Source organism: Chiloscyllium punctatum, chromosome 40 (assembly GCF_047496795.1).
Source record: "Chiloscyllium punctatum isolate Juve2018m chromosome 40, sChiPun1.3, whole genome shotgun sequence".
Lineage (NCBI taxonomy): Eukaryota > Metazoa > Chordata > Chondrichthyes > Orectolobiformes > Hemiscylliidae > Chiloscyllium > Chiloscyllium punctatum.
Window position 1 is genome coordinate 13259546 of NC_092778.1, and position 21501 is coordinate 13281046.

At 41.2% G+C, this 21501-nt stretch overlaps 1 protein-coding gene across 3 annotated transcripts in view; it reads right to left on the bottom strand.

Moving 5' to 3' along the window:
• smurf1 (SMAD specific E3 ubiquitin protein ligase 1) overlaps positions 1-21501 on the bottom strand; it is a 132674-nt gene that overhangs the window by 10290 nt on the left and 100883 nt on the right. For 2 of the 3 annotated variants that reach the window (XM_072559319.1, XM_072559321.1), the window contains 6 exons: positions 14348-14462; positions 8534-8712; positions 7455-7592; positions 6440-6560; positions 5168-5369; positions 92-176 (listed from right to left, as the gene is read on the bottom strand). In XM_072559319.1, coding sequence (XP_072415420.1) covers positions 92-176; positions 5168-5369; positions 6440-6560; positions 7455-7592; positions 8534-8712; positions 14348-14462 — 840 coding nt within the window. The remainder of the gene's footprint in view (positions 1-91; positions 177-5167; positions 5370-6439; positions 6561-7454; positions 7593-8533; positions 8713-14347; positions 14463-21501) is intronic. The other variant, XM_072559320.1, reaches the window with a different exon arrangement.

The following is a 21501-nucleotide window of genomic DNA, read 5'->3' on the forward strand; positions in this document are numbered from 1 at the left end:
TGAATGATATAATTTGAAAGTTATTGGCTAGAGGGTTTACAATATATGATTACTGTGTGAAAACTTGTCAATTGGTAATAGAGAAACTCACCATGTATGTGCTTTGGGAAGGTTTTCTGTGTTGGCATCAACTAGATGGATGGTGAAAAGTCTTGGGCCTGCAGCACCTGTAGAACCTTACAAATAGAAAATCTAGTTAAACCATACAGCAAGTAACAAAATAGTTTTAACCCATAAAAAGAAACCAAAGAACTGCAGATGCTGGAAATCCAATTTTAGTATGCTCCATTGTCATTTTTAACTATATTGTAACAGCAAGTGTGATATTTTATATAAGCATCATAAAGGTCTTGAAAGACAATTTGTAAGCTACAATTTGAGGATTACAGTCACATGACAATGGATAATAGACACCTTAATATTAGTACAAGGTATCCAGTGCAGGAATTCAGCCCCTTTTGGTTGGAAATAGCATTGGAGAATTAACCAATTAGTTGCAGGAGAAAGATCATGTACAATGTAATTTGTAATGATGACGGAGTCCTGCTTGCAAGTGAAAATGTCAAGGCCAGTTGTTGGCAACCATCTTTATTCAATATAGTTCACCACAATAAGCATCAAGAAAAGGCTGAATGCACTTGATCAAGCAAATGTTACGGGCCTGAAAGTCTCATCTGCAGTACTGAAGACTTGTGCTCCACAAATAGCCACATCGCCAGCCAAGTTGCTCAAGTACAGTTACAATATTAGCCAACAAGTGGAAGATTCTCAGGTATGCTGTAACCAGAAAAATGCATGAAACTTTAATCTAGCCAATTCACACTAACAAACCTACTCTTAATCATGAGTAAAGTGACGGACAGACTTGTTGTCAGTGCCATCAAAGGGCACACACTATTAGGTGCTTACTGATGTTCAAGTTGAGTTCTGCCAGGACCATTATTTTTCATTCACAAATTGCCTCTTGGCTACACTGTCCAAAGGAACAATGTTCATTTTATGTATGCTCTTGATAATATGATCTGACCACTTCTCTCAAACCCTCTACTGCTGCTAAATTATCAAAGTTAAAAATCACACAACACCAGGTTATAGTCCATTTGGAAGTACAAGCTTTCAGAGTGCTGCTCCTTCATCAACTAGTACAGGTAGACAACCCTGCACCCGAAATCCAAAGGTTTTTTGTGAATTTTTTTCTCATTAACAAGGTTGCTTGGTATGCAAACAGTTAACCCAAGTTGACACCCACTCAATGTGTGTCACTCAGATGTGATGTGGAGGGGAGTGGGGGACGCGGGGTGGCATGGCCCAGCACTGGCAGACCTCAATTCTGTTTCAGGGCCTGTTTTAGTCTGAGCCTGCTGTTAGGTAAGATTTTTTAAAATTTCACCAAACTATCACTTATTCTGAAATTCAACAAATTCTGAATTCAGAAAACCAGCTGGTCCTGAGCATTTCGAATGAACCCGTTTGACTATAACCTGGTGTTGTGTGATATTTAACTTTGTCCACCCCAGTCCAACACCGGCACCTCCACATCACGGATAAATTACCAGATCAACTAACCAACACCAAAAAAATTCTTCAGTATTAAAAAGAACAAAACCTGTCCTAAGTATTTTCACTGCTTCCATTCCCTAGCTAATAACTCCATTCATCTCTCTGGTAATAGTCTGAGGTGAAGCCAATCTGTTTGAAATCTTGGTGTCAGATCTGATCCTAATATGAGCTTCTGGCTTTATATTTATGCATCACTTGGGCTGCTTATTTCCATCTTCAGAATACCCCAACCTGGTTCATCTGCTGCTGAATCCCTCACTCATGCTATCTTTATCTGCAGGCTCATCTATATCAGGGTACTCATAGTAGGCACCCACATTCTGCCCTCCTAAAACTTGAGGTCACTTACAATGCTGCTGCTCATGTCTTAGATCACAGCAAGTCCTGATCCCCTATTATATCATCTTTGAATTCTATTCTGTTCCTTCTACCTCTGTAATCTCCTCCAATTCTGGTCCTTCATTTTGATTGCTTTCCCTAATTCTGACATCTGGTGCAGTCCAATTTTAGTTCTTTCACCACTGATGGCCATGTCCTCAGTTACATTTTTTTTTCCAATTTGTACTTAGGATGTGAGTTTGCTGAATAACCCAGCATTTACTCCCCATTCGTAGACATCAAGCATTGGTTATCCTCTTGCACCTCTCTACCTTGCTTTCCTCTATTAAGACACTCCTTAAAATCTGTGGCTATATCTTTAGACCTAATTTCTGACATTCTGACTCACATCTTCTAATATAACTTAATGGCACACATATTTGACTGTACTCCTGTGAACTTGACTGAGCTGTTTGCACATGCACTCATTACGTACATATAAAAACTAAAGTTAGAAATCGTAAATTTTGTAAAGGCATCCTGGATTAGAGTCTATATAGTGTATTGATCTGGCATTCAAAATTGCATAATGATTAATAAAAAAGTCAATTGAAATGCTGAAATTTATTAGGATATTCCTTTTTAAACATATACACACAAGACCTCTATCCATTACTTCTTTTGTTTCATTGAGGACTCCAGGTATATCCAATCTGACTTATGTTGAAAACAATGCATTCTGCATTGTTTGTTATCCATAGTAATTACTTTATCGGTCCCGGATATATTAATGATCTATCTCCTCGGGCATTAATGCTTTCCATTCCATTATCCTATCCATTAGAATATCTGCTCATTATGGAGTTCAACAAATCTGATTGCAATCAATGTATTTTCAACACTGATATTTTCTCCCCTCGTCCCACACACCACCAGTATGCCCAAAAAGTCTATTCTTGACTATACTTATCAGCTTCCCCATCTCATCTCATTGTTACTCCCAAACAACATTCTTCATATAAAAGACATAATTGACATCTATGCTGATGACATGCAGTTCTATTCCTTCATTTCTCAATAAACCCTTCAAGAGTCACTGTTCTGACAGATTACTTGCCCAACATATAGGCTTGAAAGATTACAAAAAAATTGTTATCAAAACACAATGATCTTCAAACCCACCAAAATCTGCACAGATTCATCCACCTCCCCAGACATTCTGTTAGGCTAAACATTCACAACCTCAACGATCTGTTCAACTCTAGGTTGCAGCAATTTATTTATACAAAGGCACACACGCAACACTGAGTCAAATGTTAATTTGATTTTTTTTGGGGGGGGGGGGGGGGTTGACTAGGATTAAATGTTGGTCAAGACAGCCAAATATTTCCCTCTTCTTTCTTGCATTATTTAGGAAAAGACTGGTGGGATGACAGATTAAAATCATTGGACAAAACTGTGTTGTGGACCAGAGCAATCCCCCCTCAAACTATATTAAGAAGATAGTCTAGACCCTAACTTTATTGTATTTTAAAGGCAAATGTAATGTGTTGCATTCCAGATGCAATTCAATTGGTCAAACTACTCGACTTCAATCGAAACACACTTCATTTTTACATGACCGTTAAAATACCGACAAAATAAAAATAAAAGAATTGGCTTAACTGTAACTCTATCGAAATGCTTAACAAAATAATATACATACACACACACATAGTAACTACTACTAATTAACCATTCCAATATAGTAACTTCCTATAAACACACCCTTGGCAAAGGTAAATTCAATAGATTGTCTTACATGCAATTCTAGCAGGAAGAGAACCCTAGCTTTTAGCTGTAAAAGAGAAAGGTATAACAGCTTTCACATCCAGCTTCAAGAGCCCAGAAACTCCAGAAGCTAAAGCTAAAAATCCTGGTTCTGTGGGTGCTGGATCCCACCCAATCAGGCTGATTCTACTGGTCCAACTTTAAAAAAAAACCATTGCCTCAGAAGCTGTTTACTTTATCAGCTTTTAGCAGACCTTCTCTCTGAACGTGTCTTCGTATGGAAAAAAAAGGAAAAAATACACCTTTTAAAACTACAATTGTGAAGAGCTTGTATTAGTTATATCCAATTTAGTAAAAAAGAAGTTTTGCAGAATGAATTAGGAAAGGCAAAATGAAGGATCAATTCTAAAAGGGGTTTAACAGCAGAGGAACCTGGGGTCTATGTACAAAAATTGCTCAATGTTGGAAGGGCAATTTGAGAAAGTGGTTAATAAAGCATATGGAATCCTAGCCTTCACAAATAGAGGTATAGCATATAAAAGCAAGGATGTTTTGGTCAACTTTTATTAAACACTAGCTTGGTCCAAACTGGAGTAGTGCATCCAATTCTGGGCAACACACTTTAAGACACTGGAGAAGGCGCTGAAAATATTGATGAGAATGATCCCAGAGATGTGGAATTTCAGGTACATGGATACTTTGGACAACTGGCCTTTTTAAAGAAGAGGAGCTTTGAACGAGTTGTTCAAAATCATGCGGGATCTGGAAAGAGAGAAATTGTTCTTGCTGATGGACGTGTCAAAAAACCAAATGGCAGCAATTTAGAGTGAATGGTAGAAGTAACGAAGGCAACGTAAAAAAAACATTAATATACAAATGTGACACATATGACAATATATAAAACTGTGTGATTCAATCTTGGTTTTCAAAACTGAATTCAATCATTGCCTGAATAGAAACAATTTACAGGGCAATAGGTATAGGATGGAAGAATAGGAAGAGCTGAGTTATCTTTCAAAGATCTACTGTGAACCCAAATGGCCAAAAGCATTTTTTATGTGCTGTAACCAATCTATGATTCCACAGCATTACATTTGACTGAAAGAAAATGGCACAAATCAACAATACTCTTTAACTAATGCACTGAAGTTTCAGTCTGCATGCATGCTGAAGTCTTAGAATGGGGTGTCAATCATGTGACATATAGATAAGATGTCACCAGTGGACCAAACTAACATACTTGCAAGCAATATTTATTGGAACTTAATATAAACACTATAAAATACTTAGCTATTTCCAGTTTTGCTCTTTATCTAATCAGCAGTAAGTCTGATGATTAAATACAAACATAGTTTTCTGTCCCACTATGTTGCATGTGAATTTCAAAGCACCACCATTTTTAAGTATGGCTTTATTTACAGAGAATCCACAACACTAGTTCACACCTGTATGGCAAAATAAAACCAAACAGATCAACTTGCTTATATTATTTTATGTTATACAGTTTTATGATATCCACCTTGTAGTGCCTTGAATCCCTGCAGAGGTACCCGGGAAGATCCGGTCACAAACTGAAGAAGTCGTGCTCTCCTTTCCTCATCGAACATCTCTACTGTTTGCCAGAACCACTTTACTATATTACTGTCAGATGTACAGTGCTTCAGACGTGTATTAGCCTTCCAGTCTTTAATGTCAATCTTGCCCAATCCACCAATAATCAACTGCAGGAAAAAAAATCAAATGCACATATTTGTTTCAGTACACATTCCAGTATCCCACATCATGTTTAAATGATTGGCATTTGTTGCACTTAAGTATACAATACATATAAAAGTACCCTAAGATCAATGGTGAACAAACCTGCTGACAAAACTGCCTAAACTTAAATAATTAATCAGCCAAAAGTGCTTCATGGCTATTATTGACCATGAAATTCACCCATGAAGTTATAAAACTAAACACAAGTGCTTTGTACATCTCATCAATGCATAAATGAAGCACTTCTGAAACACCTCATGGCAAACTATACTCTACTGAATTAGCATTGAAAATATCAATAAAAGGAAGACACAAATAGCTAACACCATCGTAACAAATAAACCAAAGAACTGCACATGCCGGAAAATAGGCACAAAAATACATTGCTGGAAAAACTCAACAGGTCTGGCAACATCTGGGAGAGAAAACCGAATTATGTTTCAGGTCCAATGATGCTTCTTCAGAACTTCATATTCCAAAGAAGGGCCACTGGATCCGAAATGTTAACTCTGCTTTCATTCCACAGAAGGTATTGACCTGCTGAGTTTTCCAGCAATTTCTGTTTTTGTAACCATCATAACAAATCTCTGCCAGATAGGTTCAAAGTCTGTCAGTATGCAAACGATGACTGACTAACTGGATGAATTTACAAGTAGATGGACACTGGGAAGACTACCAATATGCTGGTAAGCTGAATAGTTTTAGCCAGATAAACATTAGCAATGCCCATACATGTGAGGTCTCATTGCCATGGCAACTTACACCCAAATACTCTAATCTTAGATTAGGCTATGATCTTTGGGTGTGCGTTTCAGGAAATAATGCATACACCTTAATCAGGCAGATCAAAACTCAAAATATTAAGGTTCCTCAACAGGTGGGCTTGATTTTGAGACTGTCAGTCATGATAATACATTCCCAAATGTCGCACCAGGCTGATGAGAAAGGAAAGAAGGGAAATAGGACCTATTAAATATTTTTGTGTTCAGCTACTTAAAGCTACATTTTAACCAAATATGAACAAGACCATTACCTCAATTTCCTTCTGATCAAAAGGTTTAAGTAGATGTTGTGGAATAAGCTCATTAAAGCCCTTCTGCAAAGCCAGGAATTGTGCCTCAATTCCTCTCATAAACCGCCAGTTCACGTAAAGCCTGAACACAAGGAGTCAAGTTAGAAATGTAATAAATGCAAAGACATTTTGATTTGTAAAATCTATATACCAATTTAAACAGACTTATATGAAAAGTTAAATTACATGTAAAAGATGTCTGGTCAACGTCAATATTGAAAGAAGTTGTATTTCTATAAATAGTAACATGATAGAAGCAGCACAATGAAGTAATCTGGAATGCAGCCAAGCAATGCCAGAATGGATTTTGTGTGCAATATTCAAAGAACTAATTGCAATATTAGGCTACAAAAATAATGCTTTATTTTAGGGTTGTAGGACGATAGTTGAGATGGTGAATAATTTAAATAATCATCATATTTGGGTTGCCAATATGCTCAGTTTTCTCCCTCTGGAATCAAAACACAAAATAAACATTAGCTTTTTTAATTCTTATGCATAATGCACTTTGAAACAACGAACAATCTACAAAATTTATTTAATTGATGACTTTTCATTGATACCTGTTGTTCCATTTTATAATTGCCTTGGTTGTAAATAATTATTCAGCAAGTTATTATTTTTAACTCCTGAATTAGTGAAAAAATGTCACTGAGTTTGGTATCGCAGACACAACTCAGACAAAGATTTCAGCTTGTCAAAAAATCACTATGGGTGCAGAATCCTTTCAGGATGCACACCAGACTTGAAGTCAGGAAGTCTGAAGTGAAAAATCAGAGTCCTGATCTTTCAAGACAGGAGAAAATACTTTCTCTGATATAACACTCCTTATTCATCAAAATGAATTATTTCAAAAATCCAAAGAGAAAAATGTCATGAGACACTCCTGAGCTCAGAATATTTACTTCAAAACTGTGCATGAAAGAGTAGCAAAGCTCCCACTCCACTACCAATGACAGAAAAATAAACCACTGACCTCACATATTCTCGTTTGTTCTCCTCTGTAACAGGTACATTTCTGCCATTTGGTTTCAGCTCTTGTTGAATAATCCGACCAAAACAATTGTGCTCAACACAAAATGTATGATCAAGTACAGGTGTGATGTCATTTTCACTATAACAGTAAAAAAAATTGGCTATATAATTTAATAAAATATCAAATGCAAATGTCTATGTTCAGTTACTGCAAAGACATAATTCTTTTTCAGACTTCAAATAATACCATCCAAGTTACACAAGTGCTTAGTGTTGATAAGTAGGTAAATCAAAGTTTTGAATAACTCTTGATTATTTATCATCCATTGCCATGGGGTGCTTAAAGTGCACATAAACTGAGAATTTCACAGAATCCTGATTTTCTCTAAACACACACAAAATCTCAAAAATATCAGAACAGGAGTAGGCCATTCAGTCCATTGAGCCTGTTGTGGTATTTGATCTGATCATGGCTGACCAAACACTTCAATACCTTTTGCTCGCACCATCCCCATAATCCTTTATGCCATTGGTAATTAGAAGTCTATCAACCTCTACTCAAAACATTCTCAAAGACTAAGTCTTTCTACATAACGCAATGTAAAAAGATTACTTCTCGTGGCAGTCCTAAATGGAACCCCCCCACTCCTTATTTTTAAGTAGTGCCCTTTGGTTCTAGATTCGTCAACGACGAAAAAAATACCTTAGCTGCATTTACTCTGATTGTCCTTTTAAGAATTTCAAAGGTAAAAATTGAGAGAGGACAAAGCTAACTTAATGGTATAATCCATTATTACTTGTGGTTTATGAAATAATGACACAAATCCTACAGCTTCTGAACTGAAAGATGAAGAGTTACCTTTAAAAATCAACTCCTTCCAGTTTAAATAAATTAAAATTATGTTCTTTACAATAATTTGTAGAAAATTTATTTCTAAGAAATGTTAATGCACCTTTTCTTAAAGCAACATTGTCAAACTTAGCCACTTTCGGCCTCGAGATGCAACCATGAATATCAGTCAGGCAGGAAAACTTGAAGAATTAATTTTACAGTGAAGCAATTCTATTAGCTCAACTCACAGGATCCAAACCAGGCTCTTGTGCAATTCTGGGTCCACAGTTTCCAAGTCTGATAACTGGATAGGTTTACCCAAGAGCTGCTTATAGAATGGTAATGTGAAGCCCCCATTAATGTAGTGTCCATGGAATACAGCCAGTCCCATTATCCGACCCACAAAATGAAAATACGACAAATGTTCCTGTGAAAACAGACATTGTTTGATTAGAAATGAAAGACTGCCATCCTGTGGCTGACTAGTAATAACACCAGCAGCATTCATAAAATTAACCCTCCCTAATAGCTCACTGAATTGTTAACATCAATGCAAAAAACAATACAGGGATTAAGTTCACACAATCAGTCAAATTGAACATATTCTCAGCAGTACAAAGTATTTCAGTTCAGGCCCAGGTAGAAATTAATTTAGAAGGGTTAGGATATGCAAATTACCAACCCACAATCAATGAAAATGATTAATACCATATCCTCCATTTATCTCAGAGCATTGCTGAAGATGTCCATGATTTCACTAGCATGGCAATGTTAATGAGTCTGCACTTTTGCCTTCAGATGGGAAAAAAATTGTGGCTGCTAGAGGCGTTGGAGGTGATTTCCTTGAATTCCGGGAGCAGCAGTTACTGTTGTACAAGCTGTTGCATTATTTTGGATCTTTTTACACAAAACATCAGAACAACAGCATTTGTAAAAGGAGGAAGACAGACAAAGGCAGCAACCACATGGTCAGTGAGGGAACAAGAGAATGAAACCTACACTGCTCACTGACACAGCAAAGAATCTGCACAGTTACTGCCTTTGTTGATGGAGTTCATCTATCTCTCAACAGCGGAGTGTGTCTAGGAAAAATTAACAAACTGCAAAATTCACAGCTGACGTTGGAGGAACCTGTGTGGGAGAGTTCACAGCACAGGAACAGTTAAGTGTGTAGGTTTTACATGTAACCTTGCTGTAAGTCTACAGTACTGAGTGGGTTCTTCCTTGATTATGTGTTTTTTTGAGATCTGTCTCCTGTTTAAATTTTAAAAATATAAACCTTAAGTACTAAGTTAGCCAGGAGCACTGTTTCTTTAGAGCAATTTAGGAGCTATTTTGTGGGTCTGTAGATTGTGAAGGAGCAAAAATGACCTTTAGTGGAATGATGTGTTCTTCCTGTCTGATGTGGGAGTTTAGGGAGAGTTTTCACGTTACTGATGGTTATGTCTGCAGGAAGTGTCTTTGGTTGACAATCCTATCATATCGTATGGATCGGTTGGACCGGCAGTTAGAAGCAATGCGAAATTTACAAGGACAAGGGGGTGTGATGTATGGCAGTCATGGGAAGGGAAAAAAAAACACAGACACAATCAGGTAGCTGGGTTAACTCCAGGAAAGGTAGGAGGGGTAGGCAAGAAATGTAGGAGTCTCCTGTGGCTATCCCCATCTCAAACAAGTATGCTGTTTTGGAAAATGTAAGGGGTGATGGACTCTTGGGGAAAGTAGCATGAACAGCCAAGTATCGGGTACGGAGACAGAGTCTAATGTAATGAGTGGTTCATTGGGTTGCAAGCAAGTGACTGTGATAGGGGACTCTCTACTCAGACACACACAGATGTTTCTGCGGCCAGCAACGAAACATCAGAATGGTGTGTTGCCTCCCTGGTGCCAGGATCAAGGATATCTCAAAAGAACATGTAGGATGTTCTCAAAAGGGGTGAGGGACCAACAGGAGGTTATTGTACGCATTGGAACTAACGACATAGGAAAACAAAAAGAATGAGGTTCTGAAGGGAGAACATAGAACTTTAGGCAATAATTTAAAAAGGAAGTCCTCGAGGGTAGTAATATCTGGATTACTCTCGGTGCTACGAGCTAGTGAGGGTAGGGATAGGAGGGTAGAGCAGATGAATGCGCAGCTGAGGAGCAGGTGCAAGGGAGAAAGGTTCACATTTTTTAGATCATTCCAATCTCTTCTGGGGTAGAAGAGGCCTGTACAATAAGGATGGATTGTACCTGAATTGGAAAGGGACTAATATACTGACAGGGAGATTTGCTAGAGCGGTTTGGTAGGATTTAAACTCGTAAGATTGGGGGGTGGGACACAGGGCGGAAAGAGATCAATCTGAGTGAGGGAGGAAATCTGACTAGTGAGGAAAGAGATCAATCTTAGATTGGTAAAGTTGGGAAAAGGAACAAGTCAAACAGTCAGGGCAGGCAAGAACAAAGCAGAGAACAAGGTAGGACTGATAATTTAAACTGCATTTATCTCAATGCAAGAGGCCTTTAGGGAAGGCAGAGGAACTCAGGGCATGGTTAAGAACATGGGACTGGGATATCATAGCAATCCCAGAGACATGGCTCAGGGATGGATAGGACTGGCAGCTTAATGTTCCAGGATACAAATGCTATAGGAAGGATAGAAAGAGGGGGCAAGAGAGGAGGGGGAATGGCGTTTTTGATAAGGGATAGCATTACTGCTGTACTTAGGGAAGATATTCCTGGGAATACATCCAGAGAAGTTATTTGGGTTGAACTGAGAAATAAGAAAGGGATGATTACTTTACTGAGAATGTATTACAGACCCCCTAAAAGTCAGCAGGAAATTGAGAAACAAATTTGTAAGGAGATTTCAGTTATCTGTAGGAATAATAGGGTGGTTATGGTAGGTGATTATAACTTTCCAAACAGCGACTGGAACTGCCATAATGTTAAGGGTTTAGATGGAGAGGAATTTGTTAAGTGTACACAAGAAAAGTTTCTGAATCAATATGCTGATGTACCTACCAGAGAAGATGCAAAACTTGACCTACTTTTGGGAAATAAGGCAGGGCAAGTGACTCAAGTGTCACTGAGGGAGCACTTTGGGGACCAGCAATCACAATTCTATTAGCTTTAAAATAGTGGTGGAAAAGGATAGGCTGGATCTAAAAGTTGAAGTTCTAAATTGGAGGAAGGCTAATTTTGACGGTATTAGGCAAGAACGTTCAAAAGCTGGGGGCAGATGTTTGCAGGGAAAGGGATGGCTGGAAAATGGGAAGCCTTCAAAAAGTTGAGAGTCCACTGACAGTATATTCCTGTTAGGGTGAAAGGAAAGGCTGGTAGGCATAGGGAATTCTGGATGACTAGAGAAAATGAGGTTGTGGTTGAGAAAAAGAAGGAAGTATATGTCAGGTAGAGACAGCAGAGATCGAGTGAATCCTTAGAAGAGTGTAAAGGCAGTAGGAGGATATGTAAGAAGGAAATCAGGAGGGCAAGAAGGGGACATGAGATATCTTTGGTAAATAGGGTTAAGCAGAATCCAAAGTGATTTTATCAATACATTAAGGACAAAAGGATAACTAGGGAGAGAATAGGGCCTCTCAAAGATCAGCAAGGGAGCCTATGTGCGGAATTGAGGAAATGGGAGAGATATTAAACTAGTATTTTGCATGTGTTCACTGTGGAGAAGTACATGGAAGATATAGAATGTGAAGAAATAGATGGTGACATCTTGAAAAATCTCCATATTATAGAGGAGATAATGCTCGATGTCTTGAAATGCATAAAAGTGGATAAATCCCCAGGACCTGATCAGGTGTACCTTAAAATTCTGTGGGAAACTAGGGAAGTGATTGCTGGATCCCTTGCTGAGATAATTGTATCATTGATCATCACAGATGAGGTGCTGGAAGACTGGAGGTTGGCTAACGTGATGCCACTATTTAAGAAAGGAGGTAAGGAAAAGCCAGGGAACTACAGACCAGTGAGCCTGACAAGTTGTTGGTGGGCAAGTTGTTGGAGGGAATCCTGAAGGGCAGGATTTACGTGTATTTGGAAAGGCAAGGACTGATTAGGGTTAGTCAGCATGGCTTTGTGTGTGGGAAATCATGTCTCAAGTACTTGATTGCGTTATTTGAAGAAGTAACAAAGAGGATTGACGAGAGCAGAGCAGTGGATGTGACCTATTTGGACTTCATTAAGGCTTTCAACAAGGTTCCTCATGGTAGACTGGTTAGCAAGATTAGATCTCATGGAATACAGGGAAAACCAGCCATTTGGATACCGAACTGGCTCAAAGTGGAAGACAGAGCTTGGAGGGTAACTTTTCAGATTGGAGGCCTGTGACCAGTGGTGTGCCACAAGGATCGGTGCTGGGTCCACTGCTTTTTGTCATTTATGTAAAAGATTTGGATGTGAACATAGGAGTTATAATTAATAAGTATGCAGATGATACCAAAATAGGAGGTGTAGCAGACAGCGAAAAAGATTATCTCAGAGTACAATAGTATCTTGATCAGACGGGCCAGTGGACTTGAGGAGTGGCAGATGGAGTTTAATTTAGATAAACGTGAGGTGTTGCATTTTGGAAAGGCAAATCAGGGCAGGACCCATACAATTAATGGGAAGGTCTTGGCGAATGTAGCTGAACTAAGAGACCTTTAAGTGCAGGTTCATAGTTCCTTGAAAGTGGTGTCGCAAATAGATAAGACGACATTTGGCATGCTTTCCTTTATTGGTCAGAGCATTGAGTGTACGAATTGGGAGGTCATATTGCAGCAGTACAGGACAATGATTAGGCCACTTTTGGATTATTGTGTGCAATTCTGGTCTCTCTCCTATTAGAAGGATGCTGTAAAACTTGAAAGGGTTCAGAAAAGATTTACAAGGTCATTGCCAGAGTTGGAGGATTTGAGCTATAGGGAAAGGCTGAATAGGCTGGGGCTGCTTTCCCTGGAGCGTCGGAGGCTAAGGTAGAGGTTAACCTGATAGAGGTTTATAAAATCATGAGGGGCATGGATAGGAAAAATAGACAAGGTCTTTTCCTTGGGGTGGGGTAGTCGAGTACTAGAGGGCATAGGTTTTGGGTGAGGGGGGAAAATTTGAAAGGGACCTAAGGGGCAACTTTTTCACACAGAGGGTGACGCATGTATGGAATGAGCTGCCAGAGGAAGTGGTGGAAGCTGGTACAATTACAATGTTTAAAAGGGATCTGGATGGGTATATGAATAGGAATAGTTTAGAGGGATATGGGCCAAGTGCTGGCAAATGGGACTAGATTAGGTTAGGATATCTGGTCGGCATGGACGAGTTGGACCAATGGGTCTGTGCTGTGCTGTGCATCTCTATGACTCTTGACATCACAAATGACCTAAAGAGCAGTTTTCACTAGTACTTGCAGAGGAAGGAACATATCACCAGCAACACAACATAAATGCTGTCGGAAGGGGAAGCTGTAACCATTCCTAGCCAGGGCTGAGCTGATTATTTATGTCACAAGTAAAGGCCCACACGTGGCTTCTTACCTGCTGACTAATAAGTACCTTACTTGGACATAGCAGAGTCAACCTGAATAAAGTCATGAATTTCAACTTTCAAATATATTTCTGTACGTGCATTAACTTTGCCATTTGTTTAGGGATGTGAAATCCACTTCTAAAACCAAGCAGGTATATTCCATAGAAATAAGAGTATAAGTATTAAATAGTTACAGTTGATCAGTAATTGGTTCATGTTCTCACATGACTCTTCCATTACTCATTTCTTCTTGTGAAAACAAGAACTTTCCAGAGGAAAAATACAATCACTACTGAAATCAAATGGTAATAAAAATAAGCTAACTACAGGGTAGACTGCTGGACCGAGGTAGTCTGACTCTTGCACCTAATTAGGTTCCTTTGTGGAATGAGGGATAGGGTCATTCAAAAATTATACATGAAGTTATTTTTGGCAACTGAACTTTGTTGCATATACTTGCTTTACAGAGGAAACCTATAAAGATGAAACATCAATGTTCTGAATCATTTCGAACCCTTACAGAACAGCTTGCTTTTATTCAAATTTCAGTGATGTTAGATACTCACAGGGTTAACTGCAGAATCTGGGTTGATCTGTAGCGTGTAGATGTTATCAGTTGAATACTGAAATAGTCCATAGTATGGATTCAGCATTTCATGACAGAGCAAATACAACCATTCCCTACAAAACACAAAAATGATATTGAAAAGTAATCAGGACTGTAACACTAGAACCAGACTAGGGCACTTAGGTTATCAGAACAGTTTATTTTACTCTTATTAGAAATGGCAGCTCTATCTTTATAATCTGAATTCTTAACCTTTCTGTGTGCCCTTACTACTCAGTCCTCATTTCACAAGTAAGGAGCCATTATACTTTTGAACACCTCAATTAACTTCACATCTATGGTTTTCTGGGCCAGTGCTATTCGTGTTCTATCCACATGAAGAAGTTATTCCTGGATTTGCTTTCAATAACATCGCCCCAGTTCCATGTGCATATTCCCAAAGTCTCCAAATATTTTAATGCCTCTCAACCCATCAGAATATTCTTCTGCTGTTTTCACCCTTCAGTACTCAACCACTTCATGCGGCACACAGAACATAGCAGTTACAGCGCAGTACAGGCCCTTCGACCCTTGGTGATGCGCCAAACTGTGAAACCAATCTGAAACCCATCGAACCTACATTACTCCATTATCATCCATACGTTTATCCAAAGACCATCCAATGATCTTAAAGTTGGCGATTCCATTACTATTGCAGACAGGGTGTTCCACGCCCTTCTTACTCTCTGAGTAAAGAACCCATCTCTGACATCTGTCCTATATCTATCACCCCTGAATTTAAAGCTATGTCCCCTTGTGCTAGCCATCACCATCAAAGGAAAAAGGTTCTCACTGTCCTCCCTACCTCATCCTCTGATCATCTTGTATATCTCCATTAGGTCACCTCTCAACCTTTTCTCTCTAATGAAAACAGCCTTAAGTCCCTCAGCCTCTCCTCATAATGCCTTCCCTCAAGACCAGGCAACATCTTGATAAATCTCCTCTGCACCCTTTCCAATACTTCCATATCCTTTCTATAATGCGGTGACCAGAATTGTATGCAATACTTCAAGTGTGGCCGCACCACAGTTTTGTACAGCTGCAACATGACGTCATGGCTCTGAAACTCAATTCTTCTACCGAAAAATGCTAGCAACACTGTGTCTTTTTAACAACCCTATCAATCTGGGTGGCAACTTTCAGATATCTATTGACATTGACACCGAGATCTCTCTGCTCATCCATTAAGAATCTTACCATTAGCCCAGTACTCTGTGTTCCTGTTACTTTTTCCAAAGTGAATCACCTCACACATTTCTGCATTAAACTCCAATTGCCCAGCCACGCAGCTTATCTATATCCCTCTGTAACCTGCAACATCATTCAGCAATGCCCACAACTTAGAGTCATCCGCAAATTTACTAACCCATCCTTCTACGGCTCATCCAGGTCATTTATAAAAATGACAAATAGCAGTGGCTCCAAAACAGATCCCTGTGATATAGCACTGGTAACTGAACTCCAGGATGAAAATTTCCCATCAACCACCACCCTGTCTTCTTTCAGCCAGCCAATTCCTGATCCAAAATGCTAAATCACTCTCAATCCCATGCCTCCATGTTTTCTGCAACAGCCTACGATGGGGAACCTTATCAAACGCTTTTCTGAAATCCATATACATCACATCAACCACTTTACCCTCATCCAACTGTTTGGTCACCTTCTCAAAGAACTCAAAAAGGTTTCTGAGGCACAAACTACCCTTCACAAAACTGTGTTGACTATCCCTAATCAAATTATTACTTCCTAGATGGTTATAAATCCTCTCTCTCATAATCCTTCTCAACACTTTACCCACAACCAAAGTAAGGCTCACTGGTCTATAATTACCAGGCTTGTCTCTACTCCCCTTCTTGAACAATGGGGCAACATTTGCTATCCTCCAGTCTTCTGGCACTATTCCTGTAGACAGTGACGACATAAAGATCAATCTGCTTCCTAGCTTCCCAGAGAATCCTAGGATAAATCCCATCCAGCCCGGGGGACTTGTCTATTTTCACACTTTCCAGAATTGCTAACACCTCATCCTTATGAGCCTCAATCTTATCTAGTATAATAGCCTGCATCTCAGTACTCTCCTCGACAACATTGTCTTTTCCGGTGTGAATACTGATGAAAGACATTCATTTAGCACCTGTCCAATCTCCTCGGACTCCACACACAACTTCCCACTACTATCCTTGACTAGCACTAATCTTCCTCTAGTCATTCTTTCATTCCTGGCATACCTATAGAAAGCTTTAGAGTTTTTCCTGATCCTACCTGCCAAAGACTTCTCATGTCCCCTCCTGGCTCTTCTTAGCTGTCTCTTTAGGCCCTTCCTGGCTAACTTGTAACTCTCAAGCGTCTTAACTGAGCCTTCATGTCTCATCTTTATACAAGTATTCTTCTTCCTCTTGACAAGAGATTCAACTTCTTTAGTAAGCCCACTCGACCACTTCCTCCCTCCCTGTCAGGTATATATTTATCAAGGACAGCAGTAGTTGTTCCTTGAACAAGCTCCACGTTTCAATTGTGCCCATCTCCTGCAGTTTCCTTCCCCATCCTATGCATCCTAAATCTTGCCTAATTGCACCATAATTGTCTTTCCCCCAGCTATAACTCTTGCCCTGAGGTAAATACCTATCCCTTTGCATCACTAAAGTTTCGGCACCAAGTTTCATATTTCCACCACAACTTAGGTAAAGATGTTACTCTTGATTTCTTTATTGGATTCTTGCAACAATTTTTTTTTGTCCTGAGTTTTGGACTCCTACACAAGCAGTAATATCTGCTATCTTGCTAAACTCCACCATAATGCTAAAGACATATTGTTCTTTTATCTAGAGTGAACAGCCCCTGCTTATTAGACTTTTCTTCTCAGCTTTGCTTCTCAGTTCTGGTAGTGTTTAAGCTTGTAAATTATTTTTGCAATTTCTCTTTGCTTCTATCTTCTCTTTCAAATATGAATGCCAGAACTGTGCATAAAATAAGTTTAGGTTAAACAAGTTTCTATGTATGTTTCAAAATTTTCTTGATTTAAATTCTATTTTTCCAGGAAATTATCAAATGTGTTACGTGTAAGACATGTCAGCTCCCCTATGAGTGCACATACATAAGGGGCATCTGTAGCAGAAGGCTGTCCCACTGCTCCACCACATACGCACTGTACAGTTGCATACGCATTATTTATGATCACATGTGTACACAGCTTTGTTGGGAGGTGGTTCTGGGGAAATTGGCCAGGGAATTAGAAATGGGGAATTGGAAAATGCAAAGACCACGGTAAGGGAGATGGTCACATGTTTAGTCACAGGGAAACAGACGGTCAGGAACTCAATGTTAGCAACAGACCGACAACATTGGAGTGAGCAGAGTTTGTTGGGGTGGAGATACCATGATCCAAATAAAATGATACAAAGACACAATGACTTCCTTCTGCATTGTAGCCATTCAGTCCATTGTGTATGCACTGGTTCTCGGAAAGAAATTCATTTTGTGCCATTTCCCAATTTTCTTCGAGTGGTTCTGCGCATTCTTCCTTTTCAGACAACAAATGAAGTCCCTCTGAAATGCATCCAATGAAACTGCCTCCAGCACACACTCAGGCAGTGCATTACTGACCCTAGCCACTGGCTGCATTAAAAATGTTTCCCATATGTTTTCGCCAAATACTTTAAACCTATGCCAATTATCTCAAGTCTATTTTTGATCCTTCCACCAACTGGAACATAAATTTTCCCTATTTACTCTGTTTAGGCCTCTCCTGACTTTATATACCTCAAACAAATCTTTTCTTAGCGTTCTGTTCTCTAAAGAAAGCAGCTGCACTCTTCTAATCAGCCAGAACCATTCTCCTCAATCTTTTCTGCATCCCCTCTACTGCCAATACATCTTTCCTAAAGTGTGGTGTCCAGAACTGAACATAATACTTCAGTTGAGGCTGAACTAGAAATCTGAATAAGTTTAATATAACCTCCTTACTTCTATACCCAATGCCAATAGTAATAAAGTCTAGAATGCAATGTGCTTTACTAATTGTGTTCTCAATGTGTCCTACCACCTTCAACAACCTACACATATGCACTCAGGTCCCTTGACTTCTGTCCCATTATAGAAGTTTTCTTTTAAAAACTCATTCACAGTATGTGAGCACCTCTGGCTAGGCCAGCCTTTATGTCCCATCCCTAATTGGTCCAGAGGCCAGACCAATTAAGGATAACAAATTTCCTTCCCCAAATGACATCAGTGTACCAGAGGTGTTTTCTGGATTAGTGGTGCTGGAAGAGCACAGCAGTTCAGGCAGCATCCAAGGAGCTTCGAAATCGACATTTTGGGCAAAAGCCCTTCATCAGGAATAAAGCCAGTGCACCTGAAGCGTGGAGAGATAAGCTAGAGAAGGGTGGGGGTGGGGAGAAAGTAGCATAGAATACAATGGGTGAGTGGGGGAGGGGATGAAGGTGATAGGTCAGGGAGGAGAGGGTGGAGTGGATAGGTGGAAAAGGAGATAGGCAGGTAGCTCTTCAACCATGTCGTGAAACAAACTCGCTACCACAGCCACATTTGCTTCCTCAGTGCCTGCCTCCGTAACCAACTCATCCCACACGGACTCCGGACCACCTTTAAACCAGCAGAGTTCGGACCCGAACAGGACAAACAGTACAGACTACAGATTAAAAAACACCAGCAACAGTTCTCCTTAAAGATCCTCTGCTCCACGCTTGCAGCAATGCGCCGGCACCTAACCTCTCTCCAGTCAGCCCTGCCTCACCTGAGGGCCACACTCTCTCAGAATTGCAAAGGACCCACTCTGTACTACATCCTCAGGAGAATTCATACTCTCAACAAACAGTATTTCAATTCCATCTCAAACATCAAAAACTGTAAGTACAACAAACTTTTATCCACCCACCTCCATAACCAGCGCTCCTCAAACATTCCAGAAGATTCCCCTGGTCTTGGAATCTATTCCGCCATTAGCCATGCGGCTGATGCAGCTGCTACACCCACGCTGATTGATGATGTCACTTCCGCCCCCATCATGGCCACTCCCACAACCACTTCCACCCCTCACAATTCCTCATGCATCACACGTGACATCACTTCCACCCCTCACATCATCGCTGATGCCACATGCTCAGTGACTTCCATCACCCCTACTGCCGTGTCACCACCATTTCCGCCCCCACCAGCGCCTCTCACCTGCATTCTGCTGACATGCCCCCCACAGACCCCACTGTCACTAGCCCCACCCCCCAGAACCCCGAGGGGAACACTACCCCTGCTCATGACTCCGCCCCCAATTCCCCCCACCATCACACCCACTCTAGTTACAGGTTCCGCCCCCACTCCCAGCTCTACACCCACACCAGATCCCAGCTCCCAGCCCTGCCGAGTTTTCACCATCCCCCCAGACCTCCCCCTCATTGAGGACGAACAATCAGTCCTCAGCAAAGGACTCACCTTCATCCCCCTCCATCCACGCATCAATGAATTTAATACACGCCGTGACGTTGAACAATTCTTTCGTCGCCTCCGCCTCCGAGCTTACTTTCACAATCAGGACTCCCGCCCACCTTCCGAGGACCCCTTCGCCCACCTCCAACACACTGCATCCACCTGGAAACCCCGCGCTGGCCTATTACCTGTCCTCGACCTCTTCATTTCCAACTGCTGCCGGGACATTAGCCGCCTCAACCTGTCTACCTCCCTCCCCCACTCCAACCTCTCACCCTCACAATGCACAGCCTTCCAATCCCTCTGCTCAAATCCCAACCTCACCATCAAGCCAGCCGATAAAGGGGGCGCGGTGGTAGTCTGGCGCACTGACCTCTACACCACTGAAGCCAAACGTCAACTCGAGGACACCTCTTCCTACGGCCCCCTCGACCATGACCCCACCCCCCATCACCAAACCATCATCTCCCAGACCATACAGAACCTCATCACCTCAGGAGATCTCCCACCCACAACTTCCAACCTCATAGTCTGGGAACCCCGCACTGCCCGGTTCTACCTCCTTCCCAAGAACCACAAGCCTGACCACCCTGGCAGACTCATTGTCTCAGCATGCTCCTGCCCCATCGAACTCATCTCTACCTACCTTGACACTGTCCTATCCCCCCCTAGTCCAGGAACTCCCCACATATGTTCGAGACACCACCCACGCCCTCCACCTCCTCCAAGACTTCCATTTCCCCAGCCCCCAACGCCTCATCTTCACCATGGATATCCAATCCCTCTTCACCTCCATCCGCCATGACCAGGGCATCCAAGCCCTCCGTTTTTTCCTCTCCAGACGTACCCAACAGTACCCTTTCACCGACACTCTCATTCGTTTGGCTGAACTGGTCCTCACCCTTAACAATTTCTCCTCCAGACCAAAGGGGTAGCCATGGGCACACATATGGGCCCCAGCTATGCCTGTCTCTTTGTTGGCTACATAGAGCAGTTGATCTTCCGTAATTACACCGGCACCACTCCCCACCTCTTCCTCCGCTACATTGATGACTGCATTGATGCCACCTTGTGCTCCCACGAGGAGGTTGAGCAATTCATCAACTTCACCAATACATTCCACCCTGACCTTAAATTTTCCTGGACCATCTCTGACACCTCCCTCCCCTTCCTGGACCTCTCCATCTCCATTAATGATGACCGACTTGACACTGAAATTTTTTACAAACCCACCGACTCCCACAGCTACCTGGATCACACCTCTTCCCACCCTACCTCTTGCAAAAATGCCATCCCGTATTCCCAATTCCTCCGCCTCCGCCGTATCTGCTCCCAGGAGGACCAGTTCCACCACAGAACACACCAGATGGCCTCCTTCTTTAGAGACCGCAATTTCCCTTCCCACGTGGTTAAAGATGCCCTCCAACGCATCTCGTCCACATCCCGTACCTCCGCCCTCAGATCCCATCCCTCCAACTGTAACAAGGACAGAATGCCCCTGGTGCTCACTTTTCCACCCTACCAACCTTCGCATAAACCAAATCATCCGCCGACATTTCCGCCACCTTCAAAATGACCCCACCACCAGGGATATATTTCCCTCCCCACCCCTTTCCGCCTTCCGCAAAGACCGTTCCCTCTGTGACTACCTGGTCAGGTCCACGCCCCCCCCTACAA